A 23,034-nucleotide genomic window follows, 5' to 3' on the forward strand; every position below is an offset into this window, starting at 1 on the left:
AAAAAGCATTTTTTGGCCCAAGCTTTGAGATGTTTCGATTCCCCATCACAGGGAGCTGTTGGAAAGACACCTCCACATTGGCCACCAGAACAAGAGGCTTGAATCACAAGGCTCTCCAGTGATTGGTGGGCCAACAGTAACATTGGGTCACCTGGAGCTGGGCAACCAACAAGCCCGCTGACTGCCTGGGTGAAGAGGGTTTCTTCTATGCCGCCAACACAGGCTCTAAAATACCATCATTAAAAGGAGATAAGGGGTTCTGATGTTACAGAGGAAGGCAAAAAGACCTCATTAAGAACTGGGGTGTGTAGTTGAAGATCTAAGACTTCGGCAGCCTTCAGCAGTACTCATGGAAAGAGACTACTTCAGGCATTGGTGGACCAGCGAGGACGTCCATAGCTAAGATTGAAGAAGTGTCTATGCCGCTGGTGGATGGCAGTCCCTGAAATAAAGCGTCCCCTGAGTCGCCATATATGATGCTGTCAGAATCCGACTGTAGAAAAGTACCCTCTCTCTTGGCATGGTTACCCTAATTTTATGCCAGTTGTCGGTGTGTTTGACTGTATTCACTGGGATCCTTCTAACTTGGTAACTTGTACCATTTTCACTCTACATTTGGCATACTGGTGCCCCCACGTAAGTCCCTAGTATTTGGCATTAAGGTACCAGGGGACCCCATGGGCTGCAGCATGTATTATGCCGCCCATGGGGAGCCCATGCAAAGAGTTCTGCAGCTCTGCCATTGCACACTGCGTGAAAAGGGGGCATATGCACCCTTTTTCACTACAGGTCACTGCACCAGGTCACTGTAAGTCACCCCTATGGCAGGTCATCCTAGCCCAGAGATCAGTGTGTAAGCACCTGTGTGTGAGGGCACCGCTGCATCAGAGGTGCCCCCACGAACTCCAGTGTCATTTTCATGGACTTTGTGAGTGCAGGGATGCCATTTTATGCGTGTACTGGACATAGGTCGCTACCTATGTCCAGCTATATAATGGTAATTCCGAAACTAGGCATTTTTGGTATCAAACATGTCTGAATCATACCCCAATACTGTTGCGAGTATTGGAAGTATGATTCCATGAACTCCTGGGGCTCCTCAGAGGACTCCCAGCATTGTTCCTACCAGCCTCCTGGGGTCTTCTGGGCAGCCCAAGCTGCTGTCACCCCTTAGACAGGTTTCTGCCTTCTTGCTGCTTGAGAAGCTCAAGCCCAGGAAGGCAGAACAAAGGATTTCTTTTGGGAGAGGGAGGTAATACCCTCTCCCTGTGGAAAAAGGTGGTACACGGCTTGAGAGGGGTAACCTCCCCAAGCCACTGGTATGCTTTGAAGGGCATATTTGGTGCCCTATGATCATAAACCAGTCTACACCGTTTCAGGGACCTCCAGTCCCTGCTCTGGCGCGAAACTGGACAATGGAAAGGGGAGTGCCCACCCCCCTGTTCATCATCAGCCTAAGGGTGGTGCCCAGAGCTCCTCCACAGGGTCACTGGCTTCTGCCATCTTGAATCGAAGGTTGGCAGGGGCCTGTGGGAGCATCTGAGTGTTCAGGCCAAGCAGGTGACGACAGAGCCACCTCCTGATAGGTGATCACCTGGCTAGGTGACCAATCCCCGTTTCAAGGCTATTTAGGGTCTCTTTCTTGGGTGAGTCATTAGATTTGGCTTGCAAGATTCCAGCAGGACTCCTCTGCAACCTTACTTTGACTTCTAGCCACTGGAACAGCTACTGGACCCTCCAGAAACCGACAATTTGCATCCAGGAGGAAGACTCTACTTGCAACATTGTTTCCACGGCACCTTCCAGCTTCTGCAACATTTCCCCCTGCTGGGCATCCTCTGAGGGAGGCAAGTCTTCAGTCTGCACAACAAGGAAGAAGGAATCTCCCTTGGAATGAAGGAGTCAATCCCCTGCATCCGCAGGCATCTACCGCAACGATGACCGCCTGCGTGGATCTCGTCTCATCCTGAGCTGCGTGGATCCTGCATCACAGGTGGTAGTACTGAGTAGTCCTCTTGATCTTCTCTGCCAGCTGTCCAGCTTTGGTAGATGTAAGCCCTTGTCTTCCCATGCAGGGCAGTACCCCTGTGCACCACGTCTCCTGCAGCTGCCAAGGTATGTTTGCATCTCCAAGGGATCTTCATGCTTTGTGTAATCCTAGCCCCCAGCACGCCTTCCTGTGACGCACAGCCCTCTGTGTGGTTCTCCTAAGATGTGGGACCCTTCTCCAGTTGGGCGGCGTGGTGTCTACTGTGACACCTGTGTCCCCATCCTGTGGGACTCTGTGGGTGCTGCCTCTGCTCCTGTGGGCTCTCTGTGTCGCTGAGGGTCCCCTGTGACTCCCCCTCCTGGGTTGAGTCCTCCTGGGCCTTGCTGGTCCCCGGCAGCTCAACTTTCTGTCAAATGCGACATTTGCTTTTGCCAAGGCTTGTTGGTGGAATCCGTGCACCAGAACCTGACTGCAACTCTTTTTCCGGCATGGGACATTTTCTGCATCCCTCAGGAACTCTTCAGCGACTCCAGGACTGCACCGATGACCAACTCCTGCAATCCTAGGCAGGTGGTAAGGGGCTCCTGCCCCCACTGGAATCTTCTGTGACTTCTGGACTTGGTCCCCTTCATCCACTTGCATTTTCTTCATTTTGAGTGATCTGGGAAAAATTAAGTAATTTACTCCTTTACTCCTGGTCGCCAGGGGGCACTGTGGTACTTATCTTTGGGGTTTCCTAGTACCCCCAGCTCCCCTCTACACTTTCCCTAACCTAGGTGGGGGTCCTGTGTTTGCATTCCATTTTTTTTTTAGCAATGGTTTGGGTTCCCCCTATGGTTACTATTGTCTATTTGCATTGTTTTTTAAATCAATTTTTATGCATATTTCTGATACCTAGTGTACATATTTGGTGTGCTACTTACCTCCTATTGGAAGATTGACTAGTACTTTTTGGTATTGTGTCACTAAAATAAAGTACCTGTATTTTTGTAACACTGAGGCCCTGATTCATACTTTTTGACGTTAAACTGCGCTAGCGCAGTTTAGCGTCAAAATGTATACCGCCGGCTAGCGCCATTCCCTGACACCTGCTGGGCCTCTTATTTATGGAATGGCGCAATCTGGCGCAAAAGGTGGGCTCATGGAAAATGACGTTAGCTGGGTGGGGGTGGCAGTATGGGAGTAGTGGGTTTAGCTTTCAAAAATAACGTTAGGCTGGTTAGAGTAAAAAAAAAAGATGACTCTAAACAGCCTAGTGTTATTTATTGATGCAAAACCTATAAAACCACATGACTCCTGTCTTATAAAAGACAGGAGCCATGCCCACCACCCCAATGGCCAGCACAGGGGACAAGGGTCCCCTGGGCATGGCCATTGCACCCAGTGCCATGTATGGAGGCCCATTTCTGGGGCCCCTATGGCACTTTAAGGAAAAAAGGTAAATACTTACCTTTACTTACCTGTACTTACCTGGGATGGTGTCCCCCATCCTCCGCTGTCCCTTTGGTGTGGGTGGGGTGTCCCTGGGGCGGGCACCTGTGGGCTTATTCCATGGTGTTCCACCATGGAGATGGGCCCACAGGTCCCCTAACGACTGCCCTGACCCAGGCGTTAAATAATGGTGCTAAGCAAGGTTAGCGCCATTATTTAGGGCCGCCTACCTCCCATGCGCCATTTTTGCACAGGAGGATCAATAAGGCGCTAGGGCCTTTGAGTAATTTCTTGCCCAGGAACGCATACCTTGTATCTCATTGACGCAAAGTAGCTTTCCGCAGGCAAAAATTACTTTAACTCCAATAATTTGGTCCTAGACAGGTCTAGCTGCAAAATCTAAATATGGAGTTAAATTTGCGCCGGATTTGCGTAAACAAAAATGATGCAAATCTGGTACAAACAGAGTATAAATATGCCCCTGAGTGTTTTCTTTCATGTGTGTAAGTGACGTGTGACTACAGTGGTAGTGCATGAGCTTTGCATGTCTCCTAGATAAGCCTTGGCTACTCATCCACAGCTACCTCTAAAGAGCCTGGCTTGTAGACCCTGCCTACACTACACTAATAGGGGATACCTGGACTTGGTATAAGGTGTAAGTACCTCAGGAACCCACTACACACCATGTCAGCTTCCTACACTGACCCAGAGAGATCATGGAGAAGTTTCTAAAGTGTTCCTCCTCTAAAAGACATTAGGGAGCTCCTATGAGATATCTTCTGAGGGGTGATGTTGGTGGAGCCACATCCAGTGCCGGGGGTGCACCATTCACAGCATCGCCTGCTGAGGTGCCATGTACCTGAGAGATGGGCTGAAACAATGTGCTATCAGCAAGGCATGGACAAAAGTATTTGGGTTGGGAACACTCGCCCCGGAGACACCACTTGGCATTGAAACCTTGGAGAAAAAGGAATACATCGCATTAATAAACACCACCGGCAAGTTGCAGAATCCATCAGAATCCCGTTTCTGAAATATGCAAGTTATTGTTGATTTTAAAGACTGCCTTAGTCAGGCATATGAAATCGCTGTTGTTGCATCCAATGCTTTTTTAATTATTGCCTTTTGGTTTACCAATAAGCAACAAATGTGCAAACCTTCAGCAACTGTAAGTGCTACTACAGTCTTCCTTGCCTCTCTAAAGACAATGGGTAGACATCTGGTTATGGTAAATGGTACAGTGGACGAGCTCCTAACTATAATGAAGTCTGTGTTAGTGCCATATTTTGTCTAATTAATATTACCTTTGCAAGTAATCATCTTTCACCAAATGTTATTAGTTGTCTCAGTCTATCCTTCTGCTCCCACTTAACTGCGCCACTTAAGTGCTTTCACTGAACTTGGGACAATTTTACAAATATCATCCTCTTTAACAGCTTCTGCTAGTACCCTCTCAAGTGTCTAGCACTATTGTGCTAATGCTTCAATGATGACTTTTCCAATGGTCGTTATTTAATGCAGTGCATCTCAAAATCCTGCCTTTGCTGTTCTCTTCGGGCCTTTTTTACCATCCCTTTAAACAGCTGGGATTAAAGATGACTTTCTATCTTCTCTGTGTGCCCCAGTCTCTTCCAGTCCATCCGTGCCTATTCCCTCTCATTTTTTTTTATTATCTCCTCTTTTCTATGCTGGCTCTATACCCACTGCCTGCAGTTGGTCCTTTGTCCATTTCGGTCTGTCTCTTGCTATTTTCATTACCTATCTTTTCCAAGGACAGTCTTGCCTAGCTTTGCTCTCCCTTTTCTGTCACCTCTGCAGCTATACATGACCCTTTGGTTCCTCCGATCTGGTCTCTTCTCTCCAGGCAACCCTGCACTTCCTGGTATAAACAATGGAGGGGTTAGGTGGGGCAAGCCACCCACCTGCACCACCGAGTCGTGCAATGTTCTCTTGATTATCCTTCACCCACCTAACCTTCTGCCTAAATTGCACATCTTCTGTATATATAACGTAACTTCTCCATTTTCCGTACGGCCAGTATCAAATACCCATTTTGGTGTTTTACCGGTTTGTTGTTTTGAGTACTCATCTGATCGAGGTTGGGTATATAGTCTTTATCCCGCTGTCTTTACCCTGCAGGATGTTACCACACAAGTAGTACCATGAAGGCCTTTCTTAAGGGTTATGGGATGGGTAAAGATTTAGGGTGGTAAGAGGTTTGAAGGCTTCAGGGCTTGGAGTAAGGGTGCGAGGTAGTAATTTTTGGGGGGTTTAGTGATGGGTTAAGGTACATGGTAGAAAGAGGGTTTATAGGGTTCAGGGTGGTGGAGAGTAGGGTAGTAATGGTTTTTGTGTGGTTTTCAAGACTTATAGATGGTAAAGGGTTGCAAGGGGATTTTAGGGTTCAGGACTAGATAAGGGGACGGGTAGTAAGATATTCTTATGAGTCAGGGCTGGGTAAGTGTAGAAAGGTAGTGGGTTTTTTTAGGGCTCAGGAATGGGTAAGAATATGTGTTCCAGTCTATCACATGTATTAAAGGTCAAATAGAAAAAATAATAATTTGATGTTGGTTAAGTTTTCTTGTATAGAATTACAACCGTGTATGCTAGTAGGGTGAATATTAATTACGATTGCCCTGGTAATGGATGATCTGCATGGGATAATTTGTCTTAAAAAGTAAGACATTCGGTCCTTCAAAACTGTTGGTTTCAATTTAGTGTTTTTTGAATAAATTAATGAATCTTTTATTGCATGATTAATTAAAATTGTTACAACATATTAAAATAAATTAAAAGGAAAAATAAAAGTAAACGGCAAAAACACCCTTTAGATCCCAAAGCTCATTAAGTGGCATACTTCTGCCTAGCGCCTATAAGGGTGCCTGTCTAAGTACAGTAAAATACAATAAAAAACAGAAGGGAGTCCCATCCTGGGGCCTCAAAAACACCAGCTGTTACACAAAATAAGTACACATTACGCCTCCTTCTGCGGGCACCAACTAATTATTCACCTGTTAACCCAGTACCATATCCGACATTCCCCGGGGTCATCTCAACAAGATGCATACCAGCCAGGGAGCTGCTATGCATAGATTACCTCTCTCATCTCGTCGTCCAGGGCCTCTTAAGTGGAAGAGAGGGATAGCTTAGGTAGCAGGAGCCATTTCCTCAGAGCCGTTTCTTTATAACCCCCCACCCCTGCCCTCTGCAAATACCCATGCGAGTTTGGCTCCTTGCCTGAAGTAAGGCTAGACACAGCTTGTAAAAACAATTTCCAAAACAGGCTAGTTCTAGTGTTTTTTCTGCACCAGACGAAAACAAAAGTTGTCTCCGTGCTTTCCCATTTTTTCAGATGAGCCTTTTTGTGAAGTATGCCTCTTTACTCATGTATCATTTTTGCAATCCCCTGGGCTCTATAAAAAATAAATCATGAGGAGAAAAGCATACCTGTTTGTAATGTCTTCTCTGAAGGCCTTTTTCTCTCCCTCTTTTTCAACCTTGAATACATCCATCAAGGTCATTGTGTAATCGTTATGCGTAGCAGCATGGGTGCTTTGGAGGTATTTATCAATTATCTGCAAATTGACAATCAAACCAAATATTAACATAAACAAGGTGCTAACATGGCTAAAGAGGATACGGTTATTACTTTCTTTACTACATTGTTACTTAGGCAAAAAGGACCGCTCACATCCCTTAAGTAACCATCAGAATTCTTACAAAAGTATTATAAATCAGGTTACATATTTATAAAACGAAAACAATGCAATTAATTAGGATACTGTCTTCCCTCCTCATATTAGAAATGATTATGGTTAGTAGATGACTCATGGGCACCCAATGTTTTCAGGTCGGTATTGACGTTTTAAAAGACAATGTTTAGGTAACATAGTCCAAGTGTTTTATGTGCAATCTCTACAAGGTGATTTGCTATTTGAAAGACAGCGCCTGGGGTATCTCAGTGACAAGGAGTCATATGTTAACAGCACAATAAGGTTCACTATCTTGGTGGCTTTAACATTGAGATCTGATTGTCCAGAAGTGCGCAACACTACCTATAAACTGATCCATATCAAGGAAATCCATGTTTCACCAAAGATCAGGTTGGGGAATATAAGCTCATATGGCTACTGTTTTATCATTGGTGCAAAACAGAGTCCAAGATTTCATGCGATCTTGATAGGGTTTGTACACTATTATAAGTGAAATCCATCACTTCCCCTGCAAACAAAGACCAGGATTCTTCCTTCATTCATTGCCAGAGTAGTTTGGGATCTTTTGGAGCTTTGGATTAAACACTATATTAATAGAGTACTAGATGTGGCAAACTGTCCTACAGCAGTGCATCTCATATCACACACTCTAAACCACCTGATAAACGTATGATATTTTTAGGTCACTCCGACAAGCTAGCCATAATTAGTTCCTGGGCCCGTTTAGAGTAAATGGACTCATAATCTGATGCGTCACTCATCACACCACTTACTACCATCTGATCACACAAACATGAAGACTGATACAAGCACTAGCAAAGCTAATGCTTCTGGGTTATGAGACTTATTGGGTTTGCCAAGGATATTTAGACATCTTGTGCAGCATTACTCACTGCTACATCACTCATGACATGTTCTATGACATCATGTATGAAATCACTGATGACATTATACAATGAGTGTGCTAGTTTGTTTTATAGTTTACATAATGGCGGGTGTAGGAAAGAAGCATCTTTGTAGCATAGTTACCCCCACCTTTTGCCTGGTGTCAGTATGTTTAGACTGTAGTACACTGGTATCCTGCTAACTGGGACCCCAATCTCAGTGCTCTCACCCCTACATTTAGTTGTATGGTAACTTTTACACCCCACCACTGGCATACTGGTGCTGTAGGGCCCTAGTATATGGTACTTATATACCCAGGGCATTGGTAAACCAGGGGTCCCCAATGGGCTGCAGCATGTATTGTACCATCCATGGGGGACCATGCAAACTGTGACTACAGGCCTGTCACTGCAGCCAGTGTGAAATGGTGCACACACCTTTCACCCCAGATATAAGGTTAGCCTTATATCATGGTCACTGCACTCTGACCCTATAGGTCACCCCTTAAGTAGGCCCTTCAGCCTAACGGCAGAGTGCATAGTTCAAAGCGTGAGGGCACACCTGCATGAGTAGAGGTGCCCCTACAAACCCCAGACTCCTTTCCTGGGCTTTTGTAAGTGTGTGGATGCCATCTTAAGGTATGTACTGGGCACCAGTCAACACGAGATGCCAAACTACATAATGGCTTCACCAAACATAGGCATGTTTGGTATCAAACATGTTGGAATCATGCAACTACAACTATTCCAGTGCAAGTTGCATGATACAATGTACTCTGTGGGTTCCCTAGGGGATCCGCCAAGTCTTCCTGTAAAGCCTTGCAGGGTCTGCATGCCAGCTCATGCTGCTGCCAACCTCAGACACTGTTCTGCTCCCCTGCTGCTGAGCCTAACTAGGGCAGGGGAAGGTAGAACAAAGGTTTTCCTTTAGAAATAGCTGTCTCTGCGCTTGCCTCTGAGCACCACCAGACTGCTTTGAAGGGCACATTTGGTGCCCTTCTTGCATAAACCGGTTTGCATTAGTACAGGATCCCCAGGTTCCTGCTCTGGCGTTAAACCATACAAAGGACAGGAGAGTAACCACCCACTGTCCAGCTTCTCCCCTAGGGAGTTGCACAGAGCTCTGCCAGGTGGCCACTTGATTCTGCCATCTTTGAAATAAGACAAACTGAGGCCCCTGGGAGTATCTGACTGGTTAGTCCAGCTGTGTGATGTCCCTGACTCCCTATGATAGGCGGGTCACTGCAATAAGTGTCCAATCCCCTTCCTGGGTTACTTAAGGGCTTTCCCCTGAGTGTGGGACCCTAGATTTGTCTGCAAGACTTCAGAAACTGTCTGCAAGTCTCCTCTGCAAGACACTTCTGCAACCTGGACACCAGAACGGCTGCTGTTCTTTGCTGGAACGAAAAGCAACACTGTAACCAGTAAGAGGGTTCCTACTGCAACTTTGTTTCCAAGTTCTGCAAAGAGTTCTGCAACCCTGTGGCCGTGCATCCTCCAGAGTCCCTGGGACTCTGCCTGCACTTAGGAAAGCAAGAAGGAATCTCCCTTGGAGTGAAGGAGTCACTCCCTGCACCTGCAGGCATCTCGACGACAACAACCGGCTTCGGGTGATTTTTCTGGGGGCATGTGGCCCCATCCCTAGGTAAATTTTATCCCCGGGGACCCCATCCCACAGGGCCCTGTACTGTTAAATGGGGGTTTCCTGGTGCCCACCAAGGGCACCCAACATACTCTCATTGGAGGCCGGTGGGGGAAGGGGGAGCCCAAGGGCTAAGGCCCCAGCGGCTCCACGTATACAGGGAGAGCCAACACTGCTCCCGTCCGCAGGGAGCAGCTCCTAATGCTGCTCCCTCTGGATGGGAGCAACATTTTCATCTGTTTCCCTGTCCAAATCAGTGCAGGCAGGGAAACAGATCAAAGGTCCACTCCCAGAGGGTGGGAGCATTTTGGAACCTCCTGTCCAAAACGCTCAAGCCAAACAAGATAAAACACAGGTTTCCCTGCCCTCGCTGCTGCGGGCAGGGAAACTGTTATGTCTCCCCGGGAAAGCTACTGAGCCAGCCCTGTGGAATGGGTTTCAGGGAGTATCGGGCGGGGGGGTTTAGGGAGTGGGGGAGAAACATTTTTAAATATCTACCCTAGGAATTAGCTCACTGGAGCACTTTGAGGCTCAGGGAGGGTAGCTGCACGGCCAACTCTTTCAGTCTGGGGAATGGGCTCCAAGGAGCCCTTAAAGGCTCGGAGAATGGGCTGTGTGGCCCCCCTTCTTATATAAAGAATTTTCAGCCTTTGGGGTGGGCTCTCAGAGGCCGCTGGAGGCTCTGGGGGGAGGGGGGGCACACAACCCCCTCCCTCCCCTTCATAAAAACAGCCCCATGGGTTGGCTCCTTGGGGCATATACATAATAAATGAAGCCCGGCTGCCATTTCTTTTCAATCCTGCATGTATTGTAGCATTTATTTGCTGATTTTTTTCTTTGTCCCCTCCAGGGGGCCTTTGGAGGTGGTGGTGGTGGTGGGAGGGATGATGTATCCCTACCCTTCCCGCTTACAGTAATTTTTCCCAATTTCAGGACGGGGGACTAAGGTTCCCTCTGGGTGAATAAATCCCTCACTGGAATCTGTGAGGGTTTATTAATCTGAGATGTATGATACCAAACATTCCTGGGTTCAGAGAAGCCAGCATGTAGCAGCTAAACTCTTAGTGACCAGTGTCCAAAACAACTTCCCTGTTCACTTTCTATGTCTAAGAAATGCCAGAGACACAGCAGGGGCATATCTTCTCATGCATATATCCCCTTAAGTGCTCTGATGCACCCTGCCTTAGGGGTGACTTATACCTGGCACATGCAGTGGAAGTGGACCTGGCACACAGGGGTTTGTGACAGGTTGTGCTTTTAATTTAACTTGCACCAACACATGCAGTCTGCAATGGCAGCACTGTGTGGGTTTGGTGAGGGGTCTTCTGAGGGTGGCACAATTGGTGCTGCAGCCTTCAGAGACCTTCCTTAGTACACCAGGCCCAACGTATCTGGGGTACCATTTCCTAGAGGCTTACAGTGGTAGCTTAAGAGTTTGGCAATTGTGCAGGACAACTGTGCAGTTTTGGGGAAAGCGATCTGGCACTGAGGACCTGGTTAGCAGAGACCCAGTGCTTTAGCAGTCAAAGCCACATCAGAAACCAGGCAAATCATTTAAAAAAGGATGCTTTCCTACATGACCCCCTTCCAAATGAAAGAGGATGAATCTAACCTTCCCCTACAGAATCTTTATCTTCTAAGTGGGAGACCCTGCAAAGGCCATCTGCATTGGCATGGTCAGTCCGAGCTCTATGTTCCAGTGTGAAGTCAATTCCCTATAGCTAGATGGACCACATCAACTCTTTGGGATTTTCACCTTTCATAAGCATTAGAGGTGAGCAGGGTGCACGGAGTTCCACTCTATAGAATTCCACTGAGTTCTGTATGCTGTAGAGTGCTGCCTGCCCTACCACCCTGGTGCTGAATGTGCCCGATCTCGGAAACGCTAAGCAGGGTCAAGCCTGTACTAACCAGGAGCGACCTTGCTTAGTGCTTCAGAGATTAGGTGCATTCAGGCCGGGGTATGCCGAAACGGCAACAAGAGCTTTAGTTTTAGGCCTCTTCTGCTGACACAGCCCACTGTCCTAGAGACACACCTGCACACTTCCCCTTACCAATTGCCCTCTCTCACAAACCTGCTTCGGAGGGCTAAGCACACCACCTGTCTTGCACCGTCCTTGCAATTGCTTCCTCTGCACTTATGCACAGCCTCAGACTGCCCTTTCTTTAGGGTCCAGCACTAGCGTACGTAGAAGGGAAAGCGAAACAAGGACTTACCAGGGTCCCTGTAGCCAGTGGCCTGGCTCGCTGTCTTCTTCTGCCCCCTGCTCCCGGGCTGCTGAGGACAGTGAAAGGAGGGAGGTCTGGATCCGGTGCTGGCACCAGTGCAGCCCCTCAGCAGCTCTGCGTCCACGACCAGCCACCGACAACATCTTTTTTGCGCTGAATGCACACTGCAGCCCACTTATGGGCCACACACGGCAAGCGCAGACTGCAGTGCACATGCGGTGAGCTCCACTCTTTTGACGGAGCTAGAGCAGTTTTTGGCCAAACTTTACGCTCGAAGCAGAGAGCACAGTGCCAAAAACTCCGTTAAGTCCACCAGCAGAGCGGAGTTCACTGCCCAGGTCTAATCTGCATAGGTCTTCTAAGAGGCCTGTGGTCAGTTTGAACAAGGAAGTGAGAGCCAAACAGGTATAACGTGAACTTCTTCAGGAACCAAACCACAGTGAAGGCTTACCTCTCAAGGTACTCATACGCTGCTCTTTGTAGAGTAACCTCCTGCTAATGAAACCAACAGGTTGGTTATAGGCATCATCATTGATTTGGACAGGACTACTCCTATCCCATGTTTAGAGGCATCTGTCTGCACTATGAACTGCTTGGTGTAATCTGGAGCTTTGGGAACAGGTGCTGAGCACATTGCTTCTTTCAAGGTGTCAAAGGGCTTTTGACAGCTCACTGTCCAGTTTACTTTCTTTGGCATTTTCTTGGAGGTCAGTTCTGCGAGAGGGGCCACAATGGAGCCATATCTCTCCATAAATCTCCTGTAACACCCAGTCAAGCCAAGTAATGCCCTGACTTGAGTCTGGGTTGGTGGAACTACCAGTCCAGAATTGTCTGGATCTTGGATTGCAGTAGTTGAATTTGGCCTCCTCCTACAAGGTGGCCCAAGTATACAATCTGGCCCTGCCCCAGCTGGCACTTGCTCACCGTTATAGTGAGGCCTGCCTTTTCCAGAACTTCGAGGACCTTCCACGGGTGGATCAGGTGATCCTGCCAGGTAGAGCTAAAGACAGCAATAGCATCTACATATGCTGCACTAAAATCTTCTAGTCCAGGACTTTGTTCATCAGGCTTTAGAAGGTGTCATGGGCATTCTTTAGGCCAAAGGGCATACAATGAACTGATAATGCCCATCAGGAATGGAGAATGCAGATTTGTCTTTTGCTCCAGGGGTTAGACCGCGATGTGAGATTGAGAAATTTGGCTGCCCCAAATCTGTCAATTAGCTGATCAGCCCTAGGAATGGGGTGAGCATCATTTTTCATCACATCATTGAGACCCCTACAATCCCCACAAAACCTCATATCTTTCTTTCCAGCATGGCAACGAGGCTTGGGGAGTAAAACTACTGGGCTGGCCCAGGGACTTTCAGAGTACTCAATGACTCCAAGTTCTAGTATCTTGCTGACTTGAGCTAAGATGCTCTCTTTGACATGGCCAGACTGTCTGTAGTTTTTTTTGTCAAGCAAGCTGACCCCAGTCTCCACATCATGTGTGCACCAGATAGCCTGACCAGGGGTCAAAGAGAAGAGCTCAGCAAACTGTTATAGGCCTGCTGTTGGCCTGTGGGGGTGTCTCGAAAGACCGCTCCCTCTACTGAGCCAATCTTTTGGATTGCTGGAGAGGAAATCGGGGAAAGGTTCACTCTCTGCTTCCTGTCCATCATCAGTGACCATGAGCATGGTCATCTCAGCTTTGTCATGACTGTGTTTCAAGTGGTTTACATAGATAACCCTTTGGGGTCCTGCAAGAGCCAAAGTCTACCAGGTACGTGACTTCCCCTTTTCTTTCTAGGATGGGGTAAGGTCCACTCCACTTGTCTTGGAGGGCCCTAGGAGCCACAGGCTTCAAAATCCATACCTTCTGCCCTGGTTGGAATTCTACCAGTGAGGCTTTATGGTTATACCAGAGCTTCTGGAGCTCCTGACTTGCCTCAAGACTTGTGGAAGCTTATTCTATGTACCCAGCCATCCTGGAATGAAGGTCATGCACATAGTCCGCTATGTCCTGCTTAGGCTCTCAGAGTTCTCCCCATCCCTCCTTCACAAAACAAAGTGGTCCCCTTACAGGATGCCCAAAAAGAAGCTCAAAGGGGGAAAACCTACTCCCTTGCGTGGCACTTCCATGTAAGCAAAAAGCAGGCATGGAAGTTAAGACATCCTGTCTCCTGAGTTTTTCAGGGAGTCCACCAATAATACCTTTCAACCCTCAACAAGGCAATTGGTTTGGGGGTGATCTGGGGTAGAGAACTTACAGCTCACACCACATTCAGCCCACACATGTTTTAGGTATCCAGGAATGAAGTTAGTACCTCTGTCTGAGACCCCGTCCTTTGGAAAGCCCACTCTGATGAATACACCAATGAGAGCCCTAGCTACTGCAGGGGCAGTAGTAGTCCTCAGGGGAATTGCTTCAAGGTACCTGGTTGCATGATCCACTACAACCAGTGTAAAACTATTCCTTTGTTCTGTTGGAGGCTCAAGGGGTCAGACAATGTCAATCCCTAGCGTTTCAAAGGGAATCCCAATCACTGGGAGTAGAATTAAGGGGGCCTGTAGGTGGCCAACTGCCTTGCCACTGGTTTGGCAGATAGCACAAAAGTTACAAAACTCCTTCCCCTTCTGGGACATACCTGGTCAGAATGGGACATACCTGGTCAGAAGGTGAATGAGTGGCCAGAAGTGGTTTACCAACCTAATCCATGTTTTGCATGGCTAAGATGCCCAGCTAACGGGACATCATAGGCCAAAGTGAGGAGAATCTCTCAACTGCTAAGGCACAGCCACTCTCCTAGTGGCAACAGGTTTGGGTTCTCTGGCCTCAGTGTAAAGGAGTCCCTCCTCCCAGTAGGCTTTTGGGAGCCCCTGATAGCTCCCTTTTCCTGATCAGCAGCAGCTTCCTGTCTCAGGCCTTCAAGAGTGAGACAGGTCATCTGTCCCTGGCACATATCCCCCCTAGAGGGTCACCCTGGCCCTAAGAGCTCTGCAGTGTAAGGCCCACGCTCCTGAGGCTCAGTTCCCTCTGGGGCTGCCAGGTCTTCTCCCTGAGGTGAGGGGACCTGGTCTGCTGTCTGATTGGAAGCTGCCTTCCCAGACTTTATGTCTTTCTTCTTGGTAGTTTGGGCCATTTTTCCAGACTCCAACTCTACTTTTTCACCCTGGGCCTTGCTTTGTGCTCTTGTTTTCACACAGACCCATTCAAGGATACCCAGAACAGTTGCATGGGTCTATATTTCTACCTCAGCCCATCCTGAGGACTCCAGATTATTTCCTAGCAGACATTGCACAGGTATAGCAGGAGATACCACCACCTTCTTTTCGCCAGTAAACCTTCCCCATTCTAAGAAAACCATCGCCATGGGATGTACCTTAGCCCGATTATCAACGATGAGGACTGTGTATGTCTCACCAGTCAGATACTGTTATGAGGACACCAGTTGCTCAGTCACCATGCTGACTGTGGTGCCAGTGTCTTAGTGCTTCAACTTGAATACCTTTTATATGAGTATGTTGCCTGCATCTCTCCAGATTACTGGTGCCAGACAGCCAGGGCAGCTACATGCACTCCGCTCTCTAAGACTAAAGTTGCCTCTGTAGGCTCACTGACATCGTCAGGGCCTACTTGGAGTCCCATCTGGAGACTTACTACTGTATTTACTGCAGGTGCACTAGAGGCATTCTTTTTGTTAGGACGGTTAAGATCTCCAGTTTGATGTCCATTGGTTTTGCACTTATGGCACAAAGTCTTTCTGGGATCTCAATTTTTCCCCTTCTACTCACCGTTGGACTGGAAAGTCTCTTGGGCCTACACTCCTGTGCAGGTTTTGGGGGGCCTTTAGACTCCTCCTTGTTTTGTTCTTGTTTTGGTTGCCCTCTTCCCCCTTGGGGGGCTTTTTGGCCTCCTTAAAGTGGTCTCCCCCACCAGTGGAAGTTCTGGTCACCCCTGTTTTGACCCAGTGGTCTGCCTTCTTCCCCAACTACTGAGGATAAAGTGGACCTAGGTTGACCAGGCACTGATGTAGTTTGTCCTGCAAACAATTACTCAACAGATACTCTTTCATTTCTAAATTGTAAAGACCTTCATAATCATGCACATTGCTACCTTTTAATCAGCCATCTAGTGTCTGAGAAGTCCACAAAATCAACCCAGGACTCACTCTGGGTTTTACGAGTCTCCCTCAATTTGATTCTATACTCCTCAGGAGTAAGCCCAAAGCCCTCAATCAGAGTATACTTCATGATGTCATAGGACCTTGCATCTGCCTCATTCAGTGTCAGGAGCCTATCTCTACACTTACTGAGAACAGTTCCCAACAGACAGAGCCCCAGTGTTTTTTGTCAAGGTGTCTGGAAACACAGGCCATCTAGAATGCTCTGAACCATTTGGTGATCATCATCTTACTCATATTTGGGAACAATTCCTATGGGGATTTTAGGGTCATGGTGTTCTACTCTGTCCCTAGTTATAAAATTGCTGCCACCATCCATGGGTACTAAACCCATTTTTTTTCTCTCTTTTTCTATTGCTAGGAGTCTGTCTTCCAGGGCAAGTCTCCTAGCTAGTCTCTCTAAAAGTCTCTTCTTCAGAGAGTTTCTCTCTGGGCCTTGAGGAACCAGAGTCCTCCTCACTAAAGGGATGTGCCCTAGACACTTGGGATACGGGGCCACTCTTTCAAGTGGTGGGTGCTCCAGTTCCTCCTCACCTGCACTGCCCTGATCTGCAGGGTCAGTAGCCTCATCTGCAGGATGGACCTGCTCACTCTCTGCCAGTAGCTCTTGAAGCCTTGCACTGGTAGGGTTTGAGCCTGTTTTTATTTTGTACCCTTTGCAGGGGGCCCTTAACTGCTTGTTGGAAAGCTGAAAGTGAGCTCCACAACCCCGTTCTCTGAGGTACTCATTATTCTACCAAAGTGGGGACTGTTCTGAGCTAGGGAAAACATCCAAACAGTCCTAGCTGAAGTAAGATTTAAGATTTTTGCTGTTAAGCTACAGGGACCTAACCAGGACCCTAACAGGACTTTTAAGAATGTGGGAAAAATACCCAATTCAAAAAAGGCAATTTTTGGATTTACTCATGTAGTCACTTATTGACCAATTGGTATCAGCAAATGCAAAGTCGCAGGGCCCACTGCTGTTCCCCAATGTAGGAAGCTGTCTCTCTATATACTGCAGTAAAATGAAATACACTGTGCAGAGAGTCCAGTGGTCCCCAGTTGTTTTGCAAAGGTAAAAGTAGATAGGACTAATGTTCTATTTTGCAGTAGTGTGTGAGCAGTTAGGCTTATCAGAGTACTGATAAGCAATGGTTGTACTCATAGAAGCAATAAATGACACACACACTCAAAGAATAAATCCAAGACCAATTTGGAAAAATAACAATTCTTTTTATTATGTTTCAAACCCAAAAACTTCATAATCAGGTAAGTAGATTTTTATGTATAAATACTTTGCAGTTACAAAAATAGACAGTCTAATTTTCTGAGTTCTCTCAATGTTATCCTATGCAGGGAAAGGAAAATGTTACTTACCCAGTAGACATCCGTTTGTGGCATGTAGTGCTGTAGATTCACGTGCTTTGCATACGTCTGACGTCTAGTGTTGGGTCCAGAGTGTTACACGTTGTTTTTGCTCAAAGAATCTTTTCGAGTCACGGGATAGAGATACTTCTCTTCTCTGTGATACTGTGCATGTTAGATTATTTTCCCGCAGGTGGGTGAGGAAAGGAGTGTATAGAGAGTAAAGAAAAAGATATGGCTATGCAATGTATTTACATATGTACAAAATGTATATGTTAATGTAACTGCAATGGCTAGAGGTGTCCGGGGAGGTGGGAGGGCGCATCTAAATCTGCAGCACTACATGCCAACGAACAGATGTCTACTCGGTAAGTAACATCTTCGATTCAATGGCATGTGTGGCTGTAGATACACATGCTTTTCATAGACTGTAAAGCAGTCCCTCCATATAAGCGGTGGCTAGCCTGTAGGAGTTGGAGTTGACTGAAAGTGTTCTGTGAACTGCCTGGCCAACACTGGCTTGTTGTCATGCTAATACATCTGCACAATAGTGTTCAGTAAATGTATGTGGTGTAGACCAAGTAGCAGCTTTACATATAATTGCTATGGGGATGTTACCTAGAAAAGCCACAGCAGCACTCTTTTTTCTAGGGGAGAGTGCTCTGGAGTAACAGGTAACTGCAGTTTGGCTTTAGCATAGCAAGTCGGACTACATTTGATTAGCCATCTGGCTACACCATTTTCTGATATTGGGCTACCTTTAAGAGGTATTGAAAAAGCAACAAAAAGTTGTTTAGATTTCCTAAACTCTTTGGTTCTATCAATATAATACATGATGGCCCTTTTAACATCTAGTGTGTGAACAGCTCTTTCTGCACCCGAGTCTGGTTGTGGAAAGGAAACTGGTAATTCAATTGATTGGCTGATATTGAATTGTCAAACTACTTTTGGAAGGAATTTAGTTTTTTTTTTTTAAAGACCTACTTTATCTTTGTGTATTTAGAAGAATGGTTTTTCTAAAGTAAGACCCTAAAGTTCACTTACACGTCTTAGGGAAGTGATAGCTAAGAAAGCCATTTTCCATGAAGGGAAATGAGAAGGGCATGCATGCTTTGGCTCAAAATGTGGACCCATGAGCCTAGTAAGAACAACATTAAGGTTCCAGGATGATGTTGGAGGTACCTTGGGTGGAATGACTCTTTGGAGTCCTTCCATGAAAGCTTTAGTAACTAGGATTCTGAATAAAGAGATGAGTTGTCTGTTCTGGAGATAAGCAGCTATAGCTGCCAAATGAAGATGAATAGACAAATATACTAAGTTTGCTTTCTGCAAATTTAGCAAATAGCAAGCAATGTCTTGAACCGAATCTTTCAATGGATCAATGTGCTTAGGTTCACAGTAACATTCAAAACGCTTGCATTTTGCAGCTTAACACTGTCTGGCTGTGGGTTTACATGCTTCTCTGAGAATGTACATACATTCCGGCAGTAGTTTTAAATAACCAAACTCTATGACTTCAGGAACGAGCCATATTACAAGGTTGAGAGATTTGGGGTCTGGATGCCTTATCTGTCCTTGATTCTGAGTGAGTAGGTCCGGCCTGTTGGGGAGCTTAATCACTGACAGATCCATAAGTGTTGTGAACCAAGCTTGACGTGCTCATGTGGGAGCTGCAAGGATCATGGTGAGAGGTTTGCCTCAATTTGCGAGCTGGAATGAGTGGGATAGGCAGAAAAGCATAAGCAAATATCCCTAACCACTTTCATCCATAGAGCATTGCCCTTGGACTGAGGCTGTGGGTATCTGGAAGCAAAGTTTCAGCATTTTGTATTTTTTTCAGTAGCGAAGAGGTCTATTTGAGGTGTTCCCCACTTAAGAAAGTACTGTTGAAGGACTTGTGGTTGGAGTTCCCATTCGTGGACTTGTTGCTGGACCCTGCTGAGCAGGTCTGTAAATCGCTTGTCCATACCTGGGAGATACACTGTCACTAAGTGAACGTGGTGGTGAATTGTCCATTTCCATATTGTTTGAGCAAGATGTTACAACTACGAAGAGCGTGCCCCCCACCTGTTTTTTCAGATAATACATGATTGTCATTTTGTCTGTACGGACTAGAACCACTTTGTGCGAGAGTTGTGGATGAAAAGCCTTGGAGTGCTAGGAAAACTGCTTGAAGCTCCAGGTGATTGATTTGTGAGGCTTACTGAATGGGATCCAATAGACCTTGTATTGTGAGGTTGTTGAGGTGAGCTCCCTAACCCATCTGTGACTCATCTGTAGTCAGAGTGATTTGAGGCAAAGGGTCCAGAAAGGACTGCCCCTTGTAGAGGTTGGTGGAATTCCACCATTGCAGAGAGCGGTGAGTCTGGTAGTCCAACAACACCAGATCTTCGAGATGACCCTGTGCCTGAGACCACTGATGAGACAGACACTGCTGTAGGGGACGCATCTGCAGTCTGGCATGAGGTACGATGGCAAAGCAATACAGCGTCATTCCTAATAGCCACATCACTGTCTTTACTGTGTAACTGTGGTGTTCCTGTAACTGGGCAATTAAAGTTTGAAAAGTGTGGATACGAGCTGGACTTGGATATGCTAACCCTATCTGCGCATTGAGCACTGCTCCTAGATAAGGCAGTAGTTGTAAGGGTTGGAGATGGGATTTGAGAAAGTTGATAGTGAATCCCAGAGTGTGAAGGAGATCCACTATCTGCTGAGTGTGACACCAACAGTGTTGTAATATACTGGCTTTGAAGAGACAATTGTCCAAGTAAGGGAAGATATGAATGTGTTGACATCTGAGATATGCAGCAACTACTGCTAGACATTTTGTGAAGACCCTAGGAAGGGTTGTGACCCAGAAAGGTAAAACCTTAAACTGATAATGTTTTTCCGCAATTATGAATCTGAGATATTTGTGATGTGCTGGGTGAATGGGAATATGAAAGTAAGCATCCTTTAGATCTAATGCTGTCACGAAGTAGCCTTGCAGAGTGACCATATGGAAATGCTCTGAGAGAATTTAGAGATTTAATGGTCTGAGATCAAGAATTGACCTGAGTGACCCATCTTTCTTTGGTATAAGGAAGTATAGGGAGTATACTCCTGATCCTTGCTGTGAGAAGGGGACTGGTTCTATAGTCCCTTTGAGAAGAAGGGACTGTACCTCTTCTTTGAGAAGAGTAATGTGTTCTTGTGAGAATTTGCGAGTGTGAGGGGGAATGTTTGGTAGAGTGGAAGTGAGCTCCAGACAATAAACATGTTGGATAATTGAAAAAACCCACTGGTCTGTGGTGATATCAGACCATTGTGGATACAAGTTTTTCAGTCTTTCCGCTCCCGGAGAGGTGTGAGGTGGTGGAAGGTGTAGGAAGTCACTGGCGGGCAGTGGAGGTAGATCCTCTGGAGGTAGGTGCCTTACCTTTGCCTTTGTTATTTGTGCCTCTATATGATCCCCTAAAGGAACCTCTGTTGTAAAAATGGGAGGCTTGTCTGGTTTGAGACGTGGAAAGTTCTGTAGACGTTGGTTTGAGGTGTCCCCTAAATTGTGGCTGACAAAAATTACCATGTTGTGTGGTGGTTATAACGGCCCCCTTTGCTTTTACTATTTCTGAATCTTTTTAAAGTTTTTCTATTGCAGTATCCACTTGTTGGTTGTATAGGTGTTCCTTATCAAATGGCATGTTGAGTACTGCCTGCTGTATCTCTTGCTTGAAGCCTGAACACCTAAGACAAGCATGCCTGTGAATAATGATGCTTGTCTTAATGCTGTGTGCTGCTGTATGTGCGGCATCTGTTGCGCAACTAATAGAGTTATTGGAGATAGACTGACCTTCTGATACTACCTCTTGCGCCCTTTTGTAATGCTCTTCTGGGAGGACTGAAGGAGATCCTTCATTTCATACCAGTGGAGTTTGTCGTACTGGGCTAATAGTGCTTGCAAATTGGTGATATACCAATGATTGGCAGCGTGTGCTGCTACTCTTTTCCCTGCTACATCTATTTTCTTGCTTTCTTTATCAGGAGGGGGAGAATCTTGTGTAGATTGACTATTAGCACTATTGAGTCAGGAGGGATTTGATCCCCTATAAACAGAGGGTCTGAAGGTGCTGCATTGTATTGTTTATCCACCCTAGGAGTGATAAAGATGTCATTAGCATGTCTACTATAAAGGAACAATGGTCCCTGAATTAAAAAAGATTAACATAATAATCAGAACTGCAATGAAATCTATGAAAACCGGTGAATAAACTGTTTCAAAATGGTATTTGCATTTATTAAATAGACAACGTGGGAAACCAAAAACATTAAAAGCAACAGTCCTCAGGCAAATTCATTGTGACATGAAAACACAGACTAAGTCACATACATATGTTGCCCATGCTCGTACACATTAATTTAGTTACAATACTTTGAGTCAGGGAACTTTAGTTGATGACGTTTCGATCGCACAATTAGTACCAGGATCATCATCATCATCAGGACATAGGTTGTGACTGAGAGACTGAGGAATGCTGCACAAGTAGCCAAGACCAGGCCAATATGGCTTGAGGACGTTGAGAGGTAGGTGGGCCACCGGGGAGCTGTGGTTAGGTGCCACAAGTACAGTTCGCCTACGAGAAGGATTAAACCAACTCGTAATAGAATGCGCGTTGAATCAGGTAAGGGATGGGATTGGACCTTGCAGAAGAAGATGTCAGTATACAGGCCAAGCCACAATTCCACAAATCATGCGTCCCTTTACCCACATGGCATGCCGGAGTAAAATCATCCTCATATTGCTGTGGATCCTGGGGGCGGGCAGGCTTGCGCCGTGTATAAGCAAGTTCTGTTCCCTATGTGGATGCAGCAGAAAGCCAGTGCTCCTTTAGAGCTACCTTACCCACGGTCCTGCTTATTTACGAGCTCCCTTGTTTTTTGCAGCATGGATTAGCATGTTTAAGCTTGCCGGGTAGCATGGGGAGGAATTGCCTCTCTTTGTGTGTTGTAGTAAGGGTGTCCAAGAGAAAATCCTCTTCAATAGGGTCAGTGTGTAGCCAGAGACTGTGGAATGCCACTGCCCTTGCTATTAACTGCTGATAAGATGTTGTGTCTTCAGGTGGTGATGGTCGTGCAGGGTATAGATCTGGGTAATTTGGCAAGATAGGATCTGGGTCATATGAATACCATAGATTTAGCTCTTGGTGTGTCACCCTAATCATCCTCTGGTGGTGCTGGTAAACCCTGTGGTGAAAACTGTGGTTGAGAAAGTTGTGGAGGAGATTGACAAGGTGGTGGAGGGGTGGAAGGAAGAACTGGAGAATTTGGTGGAGAAGGCTGGGGTCTAATTGGAACCTTGTCCTTTGAGGCCTTCTTTGGGGAGGACCAGTCTCCAAACCCTTCATAAAGGTTAATTTCCCTTTAACTGGAACAGGGGAAGAAATAATTCTACCTGTTTCTTTCTGAATATGAAGCCGACGCTGACAAGTGTCCATGATCTCTAAAATCAACTTCACTGGTGAAGTTACATCGGAGGAGTGACTGAAAACTTTGAGGCACAGTCTTGTGTTCTGAAATTTGTAGTAATGAAGTCTTCAGTCTGTGCAAAGCTGTCGGTTCTGAAGCTGATGTGGAGGCTTTCTTGCTTTGTTCCC

At 46.4% G+C, this 23,034-nt stretch overlaps 1 protein-coding gene across 1 annotated transcript in view; it reads right to left on the reverse strand.

Moving 5' to 3' along the window:
* PARP2 (poly(ADP-ribose) polymerase 2) overlaps nucleotides 1-23,034 on the reverse strand; it is a 283,463-nt gene that overhangs the window by 59,799 nt on the left and 200,630 nt on the right. The window contains exon 15 of the mRNA XM_069244318.1: nucleotides 6,869-6,996. Coding sequence (XP_069100419.1) covers nucleotides 6,869-6,996 — 128 coding nt within the window. The remainder of the gene's footprint in view (nucleotides 1-6,868; nucleotides 6,997-23,034) is intronic.

This window comes from Pleurodeles waltl, chromosome 7, assembly GCF_031143425.1.
Source record: "Pleurodeles waltl isolate 20211129_DDA chromosome 7, aPleWal1.hap1.20221129, whole genome shotgun sequence".
Taxonomy (NCBI): Eukaryota; Metazoa; Chordata; class Amphibia; order Caudata; family Salamandridae; genus Pleurodeles; species Pleurodeles waltl.